A 22,555-nucleotide genomic window follows, 5' to 3' on the forward strand; every position below is an offset into this window, starting at 1 on the left:
CTGCAAAATTCAGGTGGGGCATCCCAGTTTCTCCAATTCAGAGCCCATTGTTTTGGGCGGCAGACAGAATTTTCCCCCTCCCCTTCCATCGCCCCAGGGAGTAACAACTGCTTAACTGAGCTATAAGAGTCTGCCCTCAGTCATTGTCAGTGAGAGTCATAAGAGGGCCAAAGGGATTGAAAAACCACATGCCCTTTCTGTGGGACTAGTATTTTGTTTCCATTTTATGATTTTTGTTTCCGTTGACTCTCTAATACAATCTTACTTTATTTCACTCATTAATTTTAAAATTCCCGCCCCTTGTTTTCAAATCCCTTCATGGCCTCGGTCTTCCCAGCTCTGTAATCTCCTCCAGCCGCACAATCTTCCAAGATATGTGTTTGTCTAATTACAGCCTCTTGAATATCCGTGATTGATTTTGATTGATTTGACGCTGTGTGAAGGGTTGAGACATCTAAGGGCATTAAATAAATACTGGTTGTATCTCTTTCTGCTGACTTTGTTGATAAAAACCCCCTGAAGCCCAGGCTTCCCAACCACAGCTGTTGGTCACTCAGTTAAAAATTGAAGAATTGGATGATGGGCTTCCCTGGTCACCAGACGATGATGCAGCAGGTTTTGCTGTAACTTGTTTTTGGGCCAAGGTAGAAATTGTGCCAAAACTGGCTAATCTGCTTCAGGCAACCTGACACACACCCTCAAGAAACAAAACTTCACAACCCAAAAAACCCCAAGCTTGAATGTAGGCCTGTGACATTTCGTCACCACCTTAGCTACATAAGTAGTCAAAAGCCAAAAAAAGGTCAGATGTGGTGGAAGATTGTGGGGAAAATTCTTTGAGAAGTTTCAGCTCTTTCTGGACTACAAGAAGAGGAAACTATTAACCCTGACTCTCAAACTTTCCAATTTAAAAACCTTTCCATGGTTGTTACAATGTTTCTGCCTAGTTCACACTCACCATTCCCCGGTTCACACTCACCATTCCCAGTTCACACTCACCATTCCCAATTCACACTCACTCTTCCCCAGTTCACACTCACTCTTCCCCAGTTCACACTCACTCTTCCCCGGTTCACACTCACCATTCCCCGGCTCACACTCACCATTCCCCGGCTCACACTCACCCCCCTAGTTCACACTCACCCCCCCAGTTCACACTCACCCCCCCATTTCACTCACTTGCCCCAAGTTCACACTCACGCCCCTGCAGTTCATACTCATGCCCCCTGTTCACACTCACTCCCCTGACCCCAGTTCACATTCATCCACCTCCCCCCGGTTCACACTCACTTCCTGGCAGTTCACATTCAGTCATTCCCAATTCACCCTCACTATCCCCAGTTCACACTCTCCCCCCCCCTCCCCCCGCCCCCCAAGTTCACACTCACACCCCCCAGCTCACACTCACACCCCCCAGTTCAATCTCACTCCCCCCACACCCAATTCATACCCGTTCACACTCCCTGGCAGTTCACACTCAGTCATTCCCAATTCACTCTCACTTCCCCCAGTTCACAATCACTCCCCTGCAGGTCACACTCACTCCCACCCATTTCACACTCTTTCCCCCCCAATTCACGCAGTCACCCAGTTCACAGGCACTCCCCCACAGGACACACTCACTCCCCCCTCAGTTCGCACTCACTTCCTGGCAGTTCACACTCAGTCCTTCCTAGTTCACTCTCATTACCCCACAGTTCACACTCACTCCCCCAATTCACTCTCACTCCCCACCACCACAGTTCACACTCACTCCCCTGCAGTTCACACTCACTTCCTGGCCGTTCCTTCACTGTTGCTGGGTCAAAATCCTGGAACTCCCTTTCTAACAGCACTGTGGGTGCACCTACACCACATGGACTGCAGCGGTTCAAGAAGGCAGCTCACCATCACCTTCTCAAGGGCAACTAGGAATGGGCAATAAATGCTGGCCCAGCCAGTGAAGCCCACATCCCGTGAATGAATTAAAAAAACTCACTACTCCCCAGTTCACGCTCACTCTCCCAGTTCACACTCACTCCCCACAGTTCACACTCACAACTGCTAGTTCACATACATCCCCCACAGTTCACTTGTGCTCCCCCCATAGTTCACTCACTCCCCCAGTTCACACTCATGCCCCCCAATTCACGCTCACTTCCCAACAATTCACACACTCCCCAACAGTTCACACTTACTCGCTCAGCGTTTCACACTCACCCCCACAGTTCACACTCACTCCCCTGCTGTTCACACTCACTCTCCCCACCTCCAGTTCATGCTCACTTCTTGGCAGTTCACACTCAGTCCTTCCCAGTTCACTCTCACCACCCCTAGTTCACACTTACTACTGCAAGTGCAGTCACTCTCCCCCAAAATTCACACTCACTTCCCCTGCAGTTCACACTGACTGCCTCCAGTTCACATTCACTCCCCCCCAGCACACACTCACTCCCCCACAGTTCACACTCACACCCCCATAGTTCACACTCACTGTCTCATATTCACACTTGCTCCCCCCAATGCACACTTGCTCCCTGCAGTTCGCACTCAGTGCCCCCAGTTCGCACTCAGTGCCCCGTTCACACTCACTCCCCCACAGTTCACACTCACTTCCCTGCAGTTTACACTCACTCCCCCAGTTCATACTCACTCCATCCACAGTTTACACTCATCCGTCCAACAGTTTACGCTCACTGTGCACTAAGTCAACACTCACATTCTCCAAATTCACACTCACTTCCTAGCAGTTTACATTCAGTCCTTCCCAGTTCACTCTCACTACCCTCACTTCACAGTTATTACCCCAGTTTACAGTCACTCTCCCCCAATTCACACTCATTCTCTTAGTTCACTCTCAGTCCCCCAGTTCATACTCACTCCCACAGTTCACACTGACTCCAGGTCATGTTCACTCCCCCTAGTTCACACTCAGTCCTTCCCAGTTCACACTCCCCCTCTTGTAGTTCACACTCACTCCCCCAGTTCACACTCACTCCCCCAGTTCACACTTACTTCCCCCGTTCACAATCACTCCCCCACAGAGGAAAGGTTGGATAGACTAGGTTTGTATTTGCTGGAGTTTAGAGGAATAAGAGGCAACTTGCTTGAAACATACAAGATCTTGAGGGGACTTGACAGGGTCTATGTGGAGACGATGTTTCCTCTTGTGGGAGAATCTAGAACTAGGGGTTGCCCATTTAAAACAAAGATGAGGTAAATTTTTTTCGCTCAGAGGCTTGTGAGTCTTTGGAACTCTCTTCCTGGAGGGGTGGTGGAAGCAGAGATTTTGAATATTTTTAGGGCAGAGGTGGATAGATTCTTAGTAAGCAAGGGTTATTGGGGGTAGGTAGGATACAGATTGCAGGTAACTATCAGATCAGCCATGATCTTATTAAATGGCCGAGCAGACTCGAGGTGCTGAATGGCCTACTCCTGCTTCTTGTTTGTATGTTCACACTCACTGCCTCGCGTTCACACTTGCTCCCTGCAGTTCGCACTCAGTGCCCCCAGTTCGCACTCAGTGCCCCCAGCTGTTCACGCCCACCCCACCCGCAGTTCACGCCCACCCCACCCGCAGTTCACGCCCACCCCACCCGCAGTTCACGCCCACCCCACCCGCAGTTCACGCCCACCCCACCCGCAGTTCACGCCCACCCCACCCGCAGTTCACGCCCACCCCACCCGCAGTTTACGCTCACTCCCCACTAAGTCGACAATCACATTCCCCAAATTCACACTCACTTCCTGGCAGTTCACACTCAGTCCTTCCCAGTTCACTCCCACTACCCCGACTTCACAGTCACTACCCCCAGTTTACAGTCACTCTCCCCACAATTCACACTCATTCCCCCAGTTCACTCCCAGTCCCCCAGTTCACACACACTCTTGCAGTTCACACTGACTCCAGTTCACACTGACACCCCCCTCCGAGTTCACACTGACTACCCCAGTTCACATTGATACCGCCCAGATCACACTCGCCAGCCCTCAGATCTTGCTTCCCAGTTCACATTCACTCCCCCACTGAGGAAAGGCTGGACAGACTAGCATTGTATCCGGTGGAGTTTAGAACAGTAAGAGGTGACTTGATTGAAACATATAAGACCCTGAGGGGTCTTGACAGGGTGGATGTGGAGAGGATGTTTCCTCTTGTGGGAGAATCTAGAACTAGGGGTCACTGTTTAAAAATAAGAGGCTGCTCATTTAAAACAGATGAGGCTAATTTTTTTCACTCAGTGGGTTGTGAGTCTATGAAACTTCTTCCTGGAAGGGTGGTGGAAGCAGATTCTTTGAATATTTTTAAGACAGAGGTGGATAGATTCTTGGTAAGCAAGGGGATGAAAGGTTATCGGGTCGGTGGGATGCAGATTTCAGGTTTCTATCAGATTAGCCATGATCTTATTAAATGGCGGTGCAGGCACGAGGGGCTGAATGCTCCTTGTTCACACTCACTGTCCCCAGTTCACACTCAGTCCCTGCCAGTTCACACTCACTCCCCCCCAGTTCACACTCACTCCCCCCCAGTTCACACTCACTCCCCAACAGTTTACACTCACTCCCCCGCTGTTCATATATCATTCCCCCTGCAGTTCACACTCGTTCCCCCCCAGTTCACACACCCCTTCCCAGTTCACACTCAGTTCATGGCAGTTCACACTCAGTCATTCCCAGCTCACTCTCACTACCCTCAGTTCATAGTCACTCTCCCAGCCATAAGACCATAAGGCGTGGGAGCAGAAGTAGACAATTCGGCCTATTGAGTCTCCTCAGCTATTCAATGAGATCATGGCTGATCTGATAATCCTCAATTCCACTTTCCTGCCTTTTCCCCATAACCTTTGATTCCATTACTGATTAAAAATCTGTCTATCTCAGCCTTGAATATACTTAATGACCCAGCCTCTACAGACCTCTGTGGTAAAGAATTGCACAGATTCAGTACTCTCTGAAAGAAGAAATTCCTTCTCATCTCTGTCTTAAATGGGTAACCCCTTACTTTGAGATTATGCCATCTGGTCCTAGACTTTCCCACAAGGGGAAACAACCTCTCAGCATCTATCCTGTCAAGCTCCCTAAGAATCTTATATGTTTCAATAAGGTCGCCTCTCATTCTTCTAAACTCCAATGAGTACAGGCCCAGCCTACTCAACCTCTCCTCATAAGAAAATCCCTCCATACCTGGGATCAACCTAGTGAGCCTTCTTTGTACTGCCTCGAATGCCAGTATATCTTTCCTTAGATAAGGGGACCGAAACTGTTCACAGTATCCCAAGCTGTTGAGGAAGGCAAGGGAAGAGATATCAGGGGCCCAGGCAGTAATTTTCAAATCCTCTCTGGCCACAGGTGAGGTGCCAGAGGACTGGAGGACTGTTAATGTTGTCCCATTATTAAAAATGGGAGGAAGGGATAGACCAGGAAATTACAGACCAGTCAGTTTAAACTCGGTGGTGGGGAAGTTACTAGAAAGAATTCTGAGGAACAGAATATATCTGCATTTGGAGAAACACGGATTAATCAGGGATAGTCAGCATGAATTTGTTAGGGGAAGGTCGTGTTTGACAAATTTGATCAAATTTTTTGAGGAGCTAACCAGGAGTGTTGATGAGGATAATACATTTGATGTAGTCTACATGGACTTAAGCAAGGCTTTTGATAAGGTCCCTCATGGCAGACTGGTCAAGAAAGTAAGACCCCATGGGATCCAAGGCAAAGTAGCACATTGGATCCAAAATTGGCTGAGAAGCAGGAAGCAGAGGGTGATGGTGGAGGGATGTTTCTGTGACTGGAAGTCTGTTTCCAGTGGGGTTCCACAGGGCTCGGTTCTGGGGCCCTTGCTGTTTGTGGTATACATAAATGATTTGGAGTTAAATGTATGATCAAGAAGTTCGCAGATGACACAAAAATTGGTAGGATGGTAAATAGTGAGGAGGGTAGCCGTAAACTGCAGGACGATATCAATGGACTGGTCAGCTGGGCAGAGCAGTGGAAATGGAATTCAACCCGGAAAATTGTGAGGTAACGCACTTGGGGAGGACCAACAAGGCAAGGGATTACACTATGAATGGTAGGACCTGGAAAATACTGAAGATCAGAGGGACCTTGATGTACAGATCCCTGAAGGTAGTGGGGCAGGTAGATAAGGTGGTTAAGAAGGCATATGGGATACTTGTCTTTATTAGCCGAGGCATAGAATACAAGAACAGGGAGGTTATGCTATAACTGTACAAAACGCTGGGTGGGCCACAACTGGAATATTGTGTGCAGTTCTGGTCACTGCATTAACAGAAGGATGTGATTGCACTGGAGAGGGTGCAGAGGAGATTTACCATGATGCTGCCTGGGCTGGAGGGTCTGAGCAATGAGGAAAGATTGGATAGGCTAGGGTTGTTTTTCTCGGAGCAGCAAAAGTTGAGAAGGGACCTGATAGAGTTGTATAAGACTATGAGGGGCATAGATAGGGTGGATAGGAGGGTTACTAGAGGGTTCAATAACTAGGGGCCATAGATTTAAGATAAGAGGTAGAAGGCTAAGAGGGGAGTTGAAGAGAAATTTTTTCACCCAGAAGATGAGGGGAGTCTGGGGCTCACTGCCTGAAAGAGTGGTTGAGTGAGAAACTCTCGTAACATTTAAGAAGTATTGAGATAATCACTTGCGTTGCCATAGCTCCAGGGCTATGGGCCAAGCACTGGAAAATGGGATTAGTGTAGTCAGATCTTTCTTGACTGGCGCAGACACGGTGTACCAAATGGCCTCCTTCTGTGCTGTAAACTTCTATCAATATTACAGCCCTGTTGTGGCAGGGATGGGACCGTAAAATGCGGCAAGCCATTCTAAAATCCATTGACTTTGGCGGGAATGTAAAATCTTGCTGCCGTAAAATTCCACCCTCTGTGTATTCTAGGTGTGCTCTAACTAGTGCCTTGTATAGTTTTAGCAAGACTTCCTTATTCTTATACTCCATTCCCTTTAAAATAAAGGCCAACATTCCATTTGCCTTCCCTATTACCTGCTGAACTTGTGTGATAGCTTTTTGTGATTCATGCATGAGGGCCCCGCAATCCCTCCATGCTGCAACTTTCTGCATTTAAATAATATTCAGCTCCTTTATTTTTCCTGCCAAAGTGCATAACTCACATTTTCCCACATTATATTCCACCTGCCAAGTTTTTGCCCACTCACTTAACCATTCTGTATCCCTCTGCAGACTGTTTGTTTCATCCTCATCACTTGCCTCCCCCCACCCCCCACCACCCAAAACATTTAGTATCATCTGCAAACTTGGTGATAGTATATTCACTTCCCTTATCCAAGTCATTAATATATATTGTAAATAATTATTGCCCCGGCACTGATCCCTGTGACACTCCACTAGTTACAGGTTGCCATCTTGAAAATGCCCCCCTTATCTCAACTCTGTCTTCTATTAGTTAGCCAATCCTCTATCCATGCTAATATACTACCCTCAACACCATGGGGTCTTATCTTATTAAGTAGCCTTAAGTGTGGTACCTTATCAAATGCCTTTTGGAAATCGAAATATATTACATCTTCTGGTTCCCCTTTATCTATCCCGCTTGTTATCTCCTCAAAGAATTCTAATAGATTTGTCAGGCATGATGTCCCTAATTCACACTCAGGCCCCCAGTTCACTTTCACTCCCGCAGTTCACACTAACTCCAGTTCATGTTCACTTCCCTCCAGTTCATACTCACACCACCCTCTGAGTTCACACTGACTACCCCCAGTTCACACTGACTACCCCCAGTTCACACTGACTACCCCCAGTTCACACTCACTACCCCCAGTTCACACTCACTACCCCCAGTTCACACACTACCTCCAGTTCACACTCACTCCCCTGTTCACATTCACCCCCTAGTACACACTCAGCCCCCGTTCACATTCATGCGCACTCCCCCCACAGCCCACACTGACTCCCCCAGCCCACACTGACTCCCACAGCCCACACTGACTCCCACAGCCCACACTGACTCCCCCAGTTCACACTGACTCCCACAGCCCACACTGACTCCCACAGCCCACACTGACTCCCCCAGTTCACACTGACTCCCACAGCCCACACTGACTCCCCCAGTTCACACTGACTCCCCCCCGGTTCACACTGACTCCACCCCCACCCCCCCGGATCACACTCACTGCCCCCGCGGTTCACACTGACAGGCTGCAGTTCACACTCACTCCCCCAGTTCACATTTACCCCCTCATCATTCACATTCACTCCCCCCCCCCAGTTCACACTCATTCTCCCACAGTTAACACTCACTCCCCAGTTCATTCACTCCCCCATGGTTCACACTCACTCCCCACAGTTCACGCTCATTACACCCCAGTTCAGACTCACTGCCCCCACTTCACACTGACAGGCTGCAGTTCACACTCACTCCCACAGTTACACTCATCCCCTGCAGTTCACACTTACCCCCTCATCATTCACATTCACTCCCCCTACAGTTCACTCATTCCACCCCAGTTCACACTCATTCCACCCCAGTTCACACTCACCCCCTCTAGTTTGCATTCACTCTGCTGTAGTTCACACTAAATTCCCGAGTTCACACTCACTCCCCCCTCCACCCTGAGTTCACACGCACCCCCCTCCCAGTTCACACACTCCCCCCAAGTTCACACTCACTTCCTGGGAGCTCACAATCAGTTCTTCCCAGTTCACTCTCACTACCCCAAGTTTATTCTCACTACCTCCAGTTCACACTCACTCTCCTCCCAATTCACAACCATTCCCCCAGTTCACTCTCAGTCCCCCAGTTCACACTCACTTCCCCAGTTCACACCCACTCCCCTGCAGTTCACTCACTCACTGAGAGTTCATACTCATCCCAGTTCACACTCACTCCCCACAGTTCACACTCGCTGTCCCCCCAAGTTCACACTCACTTCCTGGGAGCTCACACTCAGTCCTTCCCAATTCACTCTCACTACCCCCAGTCCATACTCACTACCCACAGTTCACACTCACTCTCCTCCCAATTCACAATCATTCCCCCAGTTCACACTGACTCTAGTTTAAGTGCACTCCCCTCTAGTTCACACTGACACCCCCCCCTCTGAGTTCGCACTGACTACCCTAGTTCACATTCAGTCCCTCAGTTCACACTCACCGGACCCCACTTTACATTCACCAACCCCCAGTTCACTATTGCTTCTCTTGCAGTTCACACTCACTCCACCCCAGTGCACACTCACTCTACCCCAGTGCACACTCACTCCCCCCAGTTCACACAGTTCCCCTAGTTCATACTCACCTACCCACAGTTCACGCTCACTAGCCCCCCAGTTCATACTCACTCCCCCAGTTTCACTCACATACCCCAGTTCACACTTACTCCCCCAGTTCACACTCACTTCCCTGCAATTGACACTCATTCCCCCCAGTTCATGCTCACTCCCCCAGTTCATTCACTCCCCCGTAGTTCGCACTCATTCCCCCCAGTTCACACTCAGACCCCCCGCAGTTCACACTCATTCCCCCTGCAGTTCATACTTACCCCATCTCATCAACATTCACCCCCCTGCAGTTCACACTCATGTTCACTCTCCCACAGCCCACACTCACACTCCCTAAGTTCACACTCACAACCTACCAGTTCACACACCCGCAGTTCACGCTCGCTTCCCCCGCAGTTCACGCTCACACTACCCCAGTTCACAGTCATTCCAATTTCAGACTCACTCCCTGCATACTTCACACTCACTGCCCACAGTTCACACTCACTCCTCCCGCAGTTCACACTCACTTCCTGAGTTCACACACACTCCCTCCAGTTTACACTCTCTACCCCCTGTTCACAAACAGTCCTCCCAGTTCACATTCACTCCCTCCAGTGCATATTGGTTCTCTTGTGCTGGAATTGGCCTCAGCACTGCTCCTGGAATAGCTTGCATTTTGCATGCTCTGTGACACCAAACATGGTTGGATATGGGTGGGAATTGTGTCAAACGCTTTTGGTGATATCAGCTCTGCCTCGGCCCACAGGCTGAGTTATCGATGAGTTGTGTTTGGTAATTGAATTGAGTCTAATGGGCCCTTCTATTGGACGTCACTGCCAGTCGCCATCTTTCTCTCCTTCAGCATGCGGCAGGTTTCGATCACTGAGGATAGCGGCGGAGGCGTAAGACAGGAGTGGCGGTGAATCGCGGTGAGTGTCGGAGCGGAACTGTTACAGCTCAATCCATGGAGGCTCTCACTAGCGAAGCAGGTGGCATTTGAAATCCACTGTTGAATTTCACCCACCAAGTGGAGAGGAGGACACCGGGTTCCAAACTCTGATTACCTGTGACAGGGAAAAAAAATACCATGGATGTTTGGATTGAGTGCTTATGCTTGAAGCCATGAATCTCCAATCGTGGTCTGACACTCTTTGGTTTGTGCTGTGCCAGCAACATCTGGCAGGGGAAGGCTGCTCAGCCCATTAACTTGCTACAGAGTGTTGCTGACAAAATCGTAATCTCAAGGGGAAGAAGCAGTTGCGTCTCACCTTACTTGTTCCTTGTCAAATTCAGCACTGCATCAACTTGTGGTCACTGCAAACTCAGGACGTTACTGAATGCGATGCCTAGTAATTGATGGTTAAATATGTCCTCGCTTCACTGCCTATTCTACCCCTGCTGGTTTTTCTCCTTGGACAAGATGTGAAAGAGTTTGATATATTACAGCAACCTATTGGATCCTTGGTACTGGTGATGAATATGGAGCTGGGTCTCCACTCTCCAGCAAATTGAAACTGAGATAATTGGGAGCTAATGTAGGTTGGGTCCTTGGGCGATTACCCTGTTACCCTAGCTTCCCCTAGAGGAGTTGGAAGGGATTATCTGATGGAAGAGAACATGGACTGATTGGAAGAAACAAGGGTTGGTCATTTGCTGGGATCAAACCAAACTGAGTTCTGTGGGTATAAATGTATTTGGTAATCTGAAGAGTCACTGGATGCAGAGATATTTAAAGAAAGAATAAATGATTTAGATTGTATGGTATCTTCTATGTACCTGTCATGAGTACCACAACATGCTTCACTTTTGGAAGAACATCCTTGAAGAACAGCACAGGCATGATGGGCCAAATGACTACTGTGCTGTATGATCCTATCAAGGGGGTTGAAACTTGTAGAGCAAATGTTTCCACTTGTGGAGACGTCCAAAACTAGGGGGCTTATAAATAAAAGATCATCCCAAAAAAAGTTGATCAGGAATTCAGAAGAAACTTCTTTACCCAAGAGAGGTGTTAGAATATGAAACTCTCTGCCATGTGGAGTGGTTGAGGTGAATAATATAGATGCATTTAAGGGGAAACAAGATAAATACATGATGGAGAAACATATAGAAGGATTTGTTGATGGGGTTCAATAAAGGGGTGTTGGAGGAAGCTCATGTAGAGCATAAGTAGTGGTATGGCCCATTTGGGCCGGATGGCCTGTTTCTGTGCTGTAAATTCTATGTAATGTAATGTGGAATGATCCATTCATTGCTGAGACCTGGAATTCAATACAACCAAAAGCCTACTCTTGGTTAAAAGGTTTTTTATCTCTCATTTATACCTGACTTTTCATATATCCTTTTGTCTCTTTATTTTCTCAATATTTCTGACTATCACATTGGTCCACTCATGATTCATCTTTGGGTATGTCTTTGTATAAATTTTGTCCATTCACTTTTCCCTGGCTGTATTAATACATTCCTGTCTGCTTCTTTCTGAAGGATCCACTACTGATTCTTTCTCCAGCCCTACAAACCTCTGAATTCTCTGAGCTCCTCCAACTCTGACCTCTTCAGCATCCCTAATTACCTTCACCACACCATTGTTGGCTGTTCTTTCAGCTCCCAAGCCCCTAAGCTCTGAAAATCCCTCCCCAAGCATCTGTGCTTCTTTGTCTCACTTTCATCCTTTATAATGTTCCTTCAAGTCTACCTCTGTGACCAAGCTTTTGGTCACCAGTCCTAATATCTTCTTATGTGGCTCGATGTCAAATTTTGTTTAATAACACTCCTGTGAAGAGCTGTGGGCAGTTTTAACCACATTAACTGCATGTTGTTGTTCCTGTATCCTCCTGCTGCATGGCACCTCGACGAAATGAGCTTGGAGGAAAACCTTTACCTTGAGGTGCACATTTGGTGGTGTTAAATTAACAAGTTCTCACAGAAGTCAGCTGTCAATGGAAACGGTATAGGAAATCTTCAGCTAACTCATTATGTTCCAACACAGCAATTCTACACCTGACACAGTTACAAAGGGTGGAATCTTCTGCTCTGAAGTTTATGTTCGGTGGCGGCTGAAAAGAGGGAGTGATTCCCACTGGGGGGTGAGATGGCTGACCATGCACAATCTTGCGCTGGTCAGCTCATTTAAAGATGCAACTGCGAGGAGCTCAATGATTCTCACAGTGTGGACAGGCAGGAAGTCGCTGTCCCCACTGTTACCTTATGGGGTTGAAGGTCCAGGCACCATGTTAAAGGAGGCACCCGGATAGCTACACTATCCCTTGCACCTTTGCCCGGCCACTGCTCCACCTTTCCCAGCTAAGCCCCCCTCACTTCCTTGGTCATCCTCCATGCAACTTGCACCCACCACCCAGTCTCAAGCATAGGCTGGCATTTACAGACGCTCCCCAAAGAGGACAATGCAGCGGCAACTCACTGTTAACCAAGTAAGGGGTCTACCTCGCCAGGTATATGCAGTTGTAAAAGTGAATGTTCTCATTTCTGAATGGTGGGGGCACTTAATTTGGCAGGGAAACTTAATTCTAGTGAGGCGGCCTTTTAATGAGCATCTTAACATGCTAATGCATGCAAAAGGTCTTCCTAACATTGTTCGTCGGGAAATTCAACCCATCTTTAACCCGCCTTTAAAGTCCCGAGAACAGAATTCCAAAAGTTCATCCCGACATCGGGAAACTGATTTTGACCTCATGCCAAATTACGTTCCCCCGCCCGCCATGCTTCTGCTGCTGGCGGGGCAGGAAGGTTCCGCCTAAAGAGTGGGCAAGTTTTCCACGCCCATAGTAATGAACAAACCCACCCAACAAAACTTTGTTTAAATTGTAAACTATAAGGTTCCTTTTGACTTTTCCTTGCTGTATTGTCTGATGTTGGAATATCACCACATGATGGTGCTACTGGAAGTCAGGATGGTTTTTCCAATGCTTCTGTTTTGCTGCCTTTCCACCAGCAGATGGAATTGCAGCATTGCTGGAAATGTCTCCACAGTAGTTTCCCAATAGGCAGACCTGTTCCATTGGAGAAAATACCTGAAGAAAGACAGACCTGTTTTTCTATAGCGCCTTTCATGATCTCAGGATCTTTTACGTCCACCTGAGAGAGCAGACAGGGCCACAGTTTTACATCTCACTCGAAAGATAGCATCTCCAACAGTGCAGCACTCTCTCAGTACTACATTCTATCGCTGGCTGGGTTGCCTACCCAGCCTTGAGTCAGTGCTTGGAGGTGGGGAGAGGACACGTGCAAGGCAAGGACATAGAGCATAGAAACTAGGAGCAGGAGTAGGCCATTCGGCCCTTCGAGCCTTCTCCGCCATTCAATATGATCATGACTGATCCTCTATCTCAACGCCATATTCGCGCTTTCCCTCCATACCCCTTGATGCCCCTAATATCCAAAAATTTATCAATTTCTTTCTTGAATATACTCAGTGACCCGGCCTCAACAGCCTTCAGTGGTAGAGAATTCCACAGGTTGACCACCCTCTGAGTGAAGAAATTTTTCGTCATCTCAGTCCTAAATGGCCAGCCCCGTATCCTGAGGCTGTGGCTGGTTCTAGGCTCCCCAACCAGGGGAAACATCCTCCCTGCATCCAATCTGTCCAGCCCTGTTAGAATTTTATATGTTTCAATCAGCTCCCCTCTCATTCTTCTAAACTCTAGTGAAATAGGCCCAGTCAAACCAATCTCTCCTCATACGACAGTCCTTCCGTCCCCGGTATCAGGTTAGTGAATTTTTGCTGTACTCCCTCTATGGCAAGTATATCCTTTCTTAGGTAGGGAGACCAAAACTACACGCAATACTCCAGGTGTGGCCTCACCAAGGCCCTATATAACTGTAGTAAGACATCCCTACTTCTGAACTCAAATCCTTTTGCAATGAAGGCCAACATACCATTTGCCTTCCTAACTGCTTGCTGCACCTGCCTATTGGCTTTCATTGACTGGTGTACAAGGACACCCGGATCCCTTTGTACATCCGCGTTTCCTAATATATTACCATTTGAATAATACTCTGCCTTTCTGTTCTTCACACTGAAGCATAGAACTTCACATTTATCCACGTTATACTGCATCTGCCATGTGTTTGCCCACATACACTTGTCTAAATCACCCTGAAGCCTCCTTGCATCCTCCTCACAACTCACAACCCACAACCCCACCCAGTTTTGTGTCGTCAGCAAACTTGCATTTGGTTCCCTCATCCAAGTCATTTCTATATACCGTGAAGAGCTGGGGCCCAAGCACCAATGCTTGCAGTAGACCACTAGTCACAGCCTGCCACCCGGAAAAAGACCCATTTGTTCCCACTCTGTTTCCGGTCTGTCAACCAATTCTCAATCCATGCCTGTATAATCACCCCAATCCCATGTGCTTTAATTATGCCCACTAACCTCTTATGTGGGACCTTATCAAAAACCCTCTTGAAATCCAAATACACCACATTCACTGGTTCTCCCTTATCTATTCACTAGTTGCATCCTCAAAAAACTCTAGTAGATTAGTTAAGAACGATTTCCCTTTCATAAACCCATGCTGACTTTGTCTAATCCCGTTAATGCTTTCCAAGTGTTTTGTTACCACATCTTTTATAACAGACTCTAGCATTTTCCCCACTACTGTTGTTAGGCTAACTGGTCACTAATTCTCTGTGATTTTCTCTCCCTCCTTTTTTAAATAGTGGGGTTACATTTGCCACCTTCCAATCTGTAGGAACTGCTCCAGAGCCTGTAGAATTTTGGAAGATTACCACCAATGCATCCAATATTTCCAGGGCCACTTCCTTTAGTACTCTGGGATGTAGATTATCAGGCCCTGGGGATTTTTCAGCCTTTAACCCCATTAATTTCTCGAGCACCATTTTTTTACTAATACTGATTTTCTTCAATTCCTCCCCCTCACTAGCCTCACATTTCTGGGAAATTATTTGTGTCCTCTTTTGTAAAGACAGAACCAAAATATGTGTTCAATTCTTCTGTCATTTCTTTGTTCCCCATTATAATTTCCCCCTTTCTGACTGTAAGGGACCTACGTTTGTCTTCACTAATCTTTTTCTCTTCACATATTTATAGAAGCTTTTACAGTCAGTTTTTATGTTCTTTGCAAGTTTACTCTCGTACTCTATTTTCCCTTTCTTGATCAATCTTTTTGTCCACTTTTGCTGAATTCTAAACTGCTCCCAATCTTCAGGCTTGCTGCTTTTTCTGGCAATTTTATGTGTCTCCTCTTTGGATCTAATACTATCTTTAATTTCTTTTGTGAGCCATGGTTGAGCCACTTTTCCTGTTTTATTTTTGTGCCAGACAGGAATGAATAATTGTTGTAATACATGCATACATTCCTTAAATTTTAGCCATTGTCTATCCACTGTCAACCCTTTTAGTAAGGTTCCCCAATTCATCATTGCTAACTCGTTCCTTTTATTTAGATTCAGGACCCTAGTTTCAGATTCAGCTTCTTCATTCTCCATCCTAATGAACAGTTCTATCATTTTATGGTCGTTCTTCCCCAAGGGACCCTGCAAAACAAGATTGTTAATTAATCCTTTCTCATTGCACAATACCCAGTCGAGGATAGCCTGCTCTCTAGTTAGTTCCTCAACGTATTGGTCTAAAAAACCATCATGTACACGCTCCAGGAAATCCTCCTCCACAGTATTATTGCTAGCTTGGTTTGTCCAATCTATATGTAGATTAAAGTCACCCATGATTACAGTTGTACCCTTATTGCATGCATCTCTAATTTCCTGCTTAATGCCTTCCCTTATATCTCCATTACTGTTTGGGGGCCTGTGGACCACCCCCACTAAGGTTTTCTGCCTCTTGCTGTTTCTTATCTCCACCCAAACAGATTCCACATCATGATTTTCCGAGCTAATATCCTTTCTCACTATTGCATTGATTTCCTCCTTTACTAACAATGCTACCCCACCTCCTTTCCCTATTTTGTCTTCCTAAATATTGAATACCCCTGGATGTTCTTGTCTTTTTAACCTTGTTAGTGACCTTAGCTTTATTTTGCACCATGACCTCATTTGTTTTTTGCCCTTGTTTTGTCTGCCTTCCACTTTTGCTTCTTACTTTTCTATCTTTTGTTTCTATCCTTGTTTCCCCCACCTCCGTCTCCTTGCTCAGGTTCCCATCCGCCTGCCATTCTAGTTTAAATCCTCCCCGACTGCACTAGCTAACACCCCACCGATTGTCCATGGACCCGGTCCTGCCCAGATGCAACCTTCCCCAGAACTGGTCCCAATGTCCCAGGAATCTGAATCCCTCCCCCCTACACCTTTCTTCAGCCACATATTCATCTGATATATCTTGTTATTTCTACTCTCGCTAGCACAGTAATCCTGAGATTACTACCTTTGAGGTCCTACTTTTTAATTTACACCCTAACTCCTTATATTCAGCTTGTAGGACCTCATCCCCTTTTTTGCCTGTGTCGTTGGTGCCAATGTGTACCACGACCACTGGCTGTTCACCCTCCCCCTTCAGAATGCCCTGCAACCTCTCCGAAACATCCTTGACCCTGGCACCAGGCAGGCAACATACCATCCTGGAGTCTCTTTTGTGGCCACAGAAATGCCTGTCTGTTCCCGTTACTATTGAATTCCCTACCACTATAGCCCTGCCATTCTTCTTCCTCCCCTCTTGTGCAGCAGAGCCACCCGTTGTCCATGGACTTGGCTCCTGCTGCTTTCCCCTGAGAAGTCGTCTCCCCCAACAGTATCCAAAATGGTGCATCTGTTAGAGAGGGGTAAGGCCACTAGGGGACTCCTGTATTATCTGCCTTCCTCTAATCTGCCTGGTGGTCACCCATCCTCTTTCAGCCTGTTCAGTCTTTACCTGCGGTGTGACCATCTCATTGAATGTCCTGTCCACGATAATCTCAGCATCACGGATGCTCCACAGTGAATCTACCCACAGCTCCAAAATGCGGTTAGCCAGTAGCTGCAGCTGGACACACTTCCTGCACACATGGTCACCAGGGATACTGGAAGTGTCCATGACTTCCCACATAGCGCAGGAGGAGCATATCACAGGTGCGAGCTCGGCTGCCATGACTTCCCTTCAGATTAAGCTCATTAGTTACTCCCTTTAAAGAATACTAATTATGCTAGGGCCTTATTCCACTTCAAACATTCCCACTACAGTCCAAAGTCCTCACCTTATTTTGTTTAAGCTAATAGACTGCAGCAGTTCAATTAGTAGATAAAATAGAAGTAGAAGTACTCACCTGACCCTACTTATCAATCAGCTGCCTCCCCTGCGTTGTGTCACTTTTTGAATCGTGACATCCTCATGCCGCTTTCAGTCCTGAGTCTCCCTAGAACTCTCACTCTGTTCTCGTGCTGCTTTCAGCTCGAGTCTCCCCGGAACTCTCGCTCTGTCCTCACGCCACTTTCAGCCCCGAGTCCAGCTCCCGCTCTTTTTAGATCTCCGCTCTGACTCTCTGTTCCCGCTCTTTTTAAATCTGGCTGTTAGTGGCTTCCGATTTTTCTGTGGAGGCTGGAGGAGAAGATCTCCTCTCGCACCACGTAGCAAAGCAATTTTTAAAATCTCTGGCACGGACAGCAGTAAACGTGGGTGAGGCAGTTCCAGCTCAAGCTCCACACAGCTTCAGCTGTGTTCTATAAAATTACATTCGGGATCCTAACTATGTATTGCATGGGAAAGACATTCAAGGCTTGTATCCTAGGCTTTGCCGGATTGTCCTGGGCTCTCCAGGATTTGAAGGTTCCTTTCAGGGGCACTGCTGCAAGCAACCCCAGTATAAAACCGTTGTGGCTTTAAAAAAAAGGCTTTTTCATTTGCTTTAAATATTTTTGACTGTTGATTATAACATTTCAGAGACATGAGAAAGGGTGTTTGAGTAAGAGTCAAGAACTGTTCAATTGGGGAAGGAAGATTCAGTTCACTTTCCAATTGGAGTTGGAAGGCAGGGCTCTGAGGATTGACTTGTCAGGTGACCAATGATAATGTTGGGGCAGGGCTCCATGAGCATGGATGTGTCAGGTGACCAATGGCAGGGGATGGGGGTGGGTCTTGTGATAAATCCTTCAGGAAGAAATTCAAATCAAGTTGGCAACCCTACTTATGTTTGGAAGTTTTGATGGGGGTGTGGTAGGATATTGATAAGGCACACAACACATAGTTAGGTCCCTGTTAAGTATGACTCCCCAGTGATGTCTTCGCGTGCACAATTCCAGCAGTAGGGCCATGGAATAATGATCAGGAGCAAGCTCCAGCCATTCGGGCGTTGTATCCCCTCCCTCTGCTCCCCACGCAAGGGAAAGCTGAGAGCCCTGCCGCCAAACTGAGCACAGACTCAGGAACATTATTGATTGTAATGGCCTCAACTAAACTAGGTTTTCAAAGACCTGTGGATGGAGGAGGAAGGCAAGATATTGGTACATTCAAGCTCAGTGCTGAAGGATATGTAAGCAAAGGCTCATTTGCTTCAGACTGGCTTTGCAGATGCACTTGAACAACTCCATGGCATCAACAACTTTCATTTCATGTCGAACCTTTAAAATAGTCCTAATCTTCTATTACCAGGCGGAGTATCAAATTTTGTCTGCCAATGCTCCTGTGAAGCAACGTAGGATGTTTTGTGATACCTATTGATCAGGCTGGGGCTCCTTTCTGTAGAAAAGAGAAGGCTGAGGTGTGACCTGTTAGAGGTCTTTAAGATTATGAAAGGGTTTGATAGGGGAGACCTAGTGAAGATGTTTCCACTTGTGGGGAGTCCAAAACTAGGGGACATAAAATAAGATAGCCACTAATAAATCCAATAGGGAATTCAGAAGAAACTTCTTTACTCAGAATGATGAGAAATTTCTTCACCCAAAGAGTAGTGAGAATGTGGAACTCACTATCACAGGGAGTGGTTGGGGTGAATAGCATATATGCATTTAAGGAGAGGATGGATAACAACATGAGGGAGAAAGGAATAGGAGCATATGTTGATAAGGGGAGATGAAATGGGGTGGGAGGAGGTTGATGTGGAGCATAAACACTAGCAATGGCCTGTTTCTGGGCTGTAAATTCAATATGTCAAAGCTGTTATATAAATGCAAGTTGTTGTTGTTTATAAACAGCCCCTAATTAAGCTGCAGTGCTGCTGGGACTATTAGCTGGTCAGAGATGCCTGAGTTCACTCACCTTCCATATACACCTTTGTTTCAGTGACCAATTCCCACTCTTTAAACGTTCCCCAAGGTGAAGGGGAAGAGAATATGGAGGAGCTGAAGGAGACGGCCAGGAAGCTGAGCAGGGATCGGCGTTTCCGTGAGACCGTCTATAAGTACATGACTCTCAAAGATTCCTCAAATTCCTGATGCTACTGTGTGATGTTAACAGAAGTCCCGCTTTGCCATAACATAACCCTTGACCTTTAGCAGCTGTTCTCAACTTGTGACCTCTGAAAAGCTAAATTGGCAAGAGTAGATTATAATACTGTGGATTAGGTAAACTGTTTCTTTTCACCTCTTTTCATCCAGTCCCAGGCTGCTTGGATCAATGTCTCCTCTATCCATTGGCTAGAAAGGGCACCCATGCAAGATGAGTTTTAGAAATCTCAGACCAGTTCCTACTGGGTGCAGAGTTACCCACTTCTTAATTTGGCCAGCTCGCTCAGAGAACTCATGGGCAGCTGGTGTAGAATCTGTGGTTAATCAGGGAGGTGGTTATTGAACAGTGGAGTCAAAGCACAATGTGTGTGGTGGTGAGGGGGAGCTTTACTCTGAAATTAAACTGCCCTGTAACACTCTGGGAAACTGGAAATCTCTTTACACTAACATCCCTCACTTGTCAATGTAAGATCAATTAAAGGAAGCAAGCTACTTGTGAAGGAGCAAGTCCTACTGGTTAGTGTGTATTTATAGAAACATAGAAAATAGGAGCAGGAGTAGGTATTCGGCCCTTTGAGCCTGCTCCGCCATTCATTATGATTATGGCTGATCATCCAACTCAATAACCTGCTATATACAATATATGCACAAACACTCAAGTGAAGGACCTGTGTCTAGTGCAGTTGCTGCATTTAAAAATGCACAAATGAAAGGTCTGTATTGCACTTGTGTTTGGCTAAAATGTATTCTGAAACAACAAAGGTGGTAATTTTCATTGTGTTAGGGGTGTGTAAATGGTATGTGAATATCTTTCTGGTAGGAAATCTAGGCAGAAACTGTTTCCACATATTTTGCGTCTTTAGGCTGCCCCCCCACCCCACCCCGACCCCAAATTCTCTTCTCTTTGGCCCTGAGAATTCTTGCAGAGGTGTATCTCCATTTCATCCAGAAACAATCCATAGCCTGTTCCAGAGGTTCATTATTCTTTGGGAAATGAACCACCAACTGACATCTAACCTAAATCTGACCTTACCTATACATACGAACATAAGAATTAGGAGCAGGAGTAGGCCACTCGGCCCCTTGAGCCTGCTCTGCCATTCAATAAGATCAAGGCTGATCTGATTGTAACCTCCACCCCACATTCCTGCCTACCCCTGATAACCATTCACCCCCTAGTTAATCAAGAATCTATCTAGTTCTGCCTTAAAAATATTCAGATTCTGCTTCCACTGCCTTTTGAGGAAGAGAGTTCCAAAGACTCACAACCCTCTGAGAGAAAAAAATTCTCCTCATCTTTGTCTTAAATTACTAATCATTACCACTCCCTTTACCTTTTGTTCCATGACACCTTTGTCATTTAATCTCTCCCGTCCTAAACCCATCCAACCTATTTTTGTAATCAACTCCCCTCACAATAAACGATAACATTCTATTAGCTTTCCTAATTACTTGCTGTACCTGCATACTAGCCTTTTGTGATTCATACACTAGGACACCCCAATCCCTCTGAATCTCAGAGCTCTGCAATCTCTCACCATTTACATAATATCCTTTTTCATTCTTCAACTTAAATTGTGACCCTGGTCCTCCCTAACCTCATTAATTGGAGTAAACTGAACTTGGACAGATTCTAATCCATTCAACATATCATAATCCTCAGTCAGATCACTCTTAAGTCCACACTGCTCTAAAGTGTCGAGTCTCAGATCTTTTATCCTACCCTGATAACTAAGAGCAGTGTGAGATTACCAAATCCAGACTGTATATTCAATTGAGGTCTCTCCCAGGCCTTGTGCAAGGATGCTTTTTCTTATACTCAGTTGTCCTATAAATACACCCCAACACCCTATTTGCTCTATTGCTTCATGGGGCAGAATCTTCTGTTTGGCATGCGGGGGCGAGCCCCACATGCCAACGCGTTAAATGACGCGTGGTGACATTGGGCATGCATCCCGATGTCACCGCTCATCATTCCGATCTTTAGTTCGGCAGGCATGCACCGGAGTCGGCCGCACACCTGCCGAACTGTCAAAGGCCTGTTAATGCCATTAGTAAACTAATTGAAGTAATTGTCAGGCTGCCTGCCCAACCTTAAGGTTGGTGGGCAGGCAAGAGCCCAGGCAGCCTTCGCATTTTTCATGAAACCTCATCCACGGGCGGGATGAGGTTTCATGAAGGTTTTATTAATTCAATAAAAATTTTCATGAAAATTCAGAAACATGTCCCAGCTCATGTGACACTGTTACATGTGGGGACATGTCTAAATAATTTTATTTTTAAATTTTTTCAATGTGTTATTATGAAATTAATTTCTCTGAGGCAGCTCCATGCCTCGGAGATTTCTGTGCTCTTTCGCGCGCATGCACGAAAGAGCGCAGACCCCGACTCCCTCTTCCCCCTGCCCGCACAGGTAGCGCTGAGCGCTACCTGGCGCACGTCACATAAAATGGTGGTGTGCCATGGATCTGTTCATGAATCTTTAGAAATCTATCCACCAGGATGCCCAGATCTTTTTCTTTCTGCATCCACTTTTACCAGAACAGTGTATGAATATTTTTAATAAACCCTTTCCACATGCATAATACTGGATCTTTCTATGTCAATTATCATTTGCTAGTCACAAGCTCAATCCCCCATACCTCAAAATCTGTCTGAGGTAGTTGAGCATCATCTACAGTCTTGACAGTCACACAAATCTTATGATCACTGGAAACATTGTAGGTTATGCCATAAAACCTACATCAGATCATTGATCAAAATAGTAAAGGGCAACAGGCCCAACACAAATCATCGTGTGACACTAGAGAAGGGGTGAAAGTGCAGGTGTTACATTTCCTGTGAGCAATTAATTCAACAATCTCAGACCATTAATTCTGTCCCCCATTTGTTTTTTTTTGGTTGATTTTTTGCCATGTGCCGGTCTGAATCTTTTTTGTCTTTTTGCTTTCGGAAACGGCAGTTTGTTAGAAGC

The 22,555-nt window shown here is 46.4% G+C and overlaps 1 protein-coding gene across 3 annotated transcripts in view; it reads left to right on the forward strand.

Annotated features, from left to right (window-relative positions):
* plekhd1 (pleckstrin homology domain containing, family D (with coiled-coil domains) member 1) overlaps nt 1-19,797 on the forward strand; it is a 100,922-nt gene extending 81,125 nt beyond the window's left edge. For 2 of the 3 annotated variants that reach the window (XM_078562985.1, XM_078562986.1), the window contains one exon: nt 19,418-19,797. In XM_078562985.1, the coding sequence (XP_078419111.1) occupies nt 19,418-19,569 (152 nt within the window). In that variant the 3' untranslated portion in view covers nt 19,570-19,797. Of the gene's footprint in view, nt 1-10,090; nt 10,992-19,417 lie in introns of those variants that run through there. The other variant, XM_078562988.1, reaches the window with a different exon arrangement.
* Nucleotides 19,798-22,555: the final 2,758 nt, after the last annotated feature.

The sequence above is a fragment of the Cetorhinus maximus genome, chromosome 18 (assembly GCF_964194155.1).
Source record: "Cetorhinus maximus chromosome 18, sCetMax3.hap1.1, whole genome shotgun sequence".
NCBI lineage: Eukaryota > Metazoa > Chordata > Chondrichthyes > Lamniformes > Cetorhinidae > Cetorhinus > Cetorhinus maximus.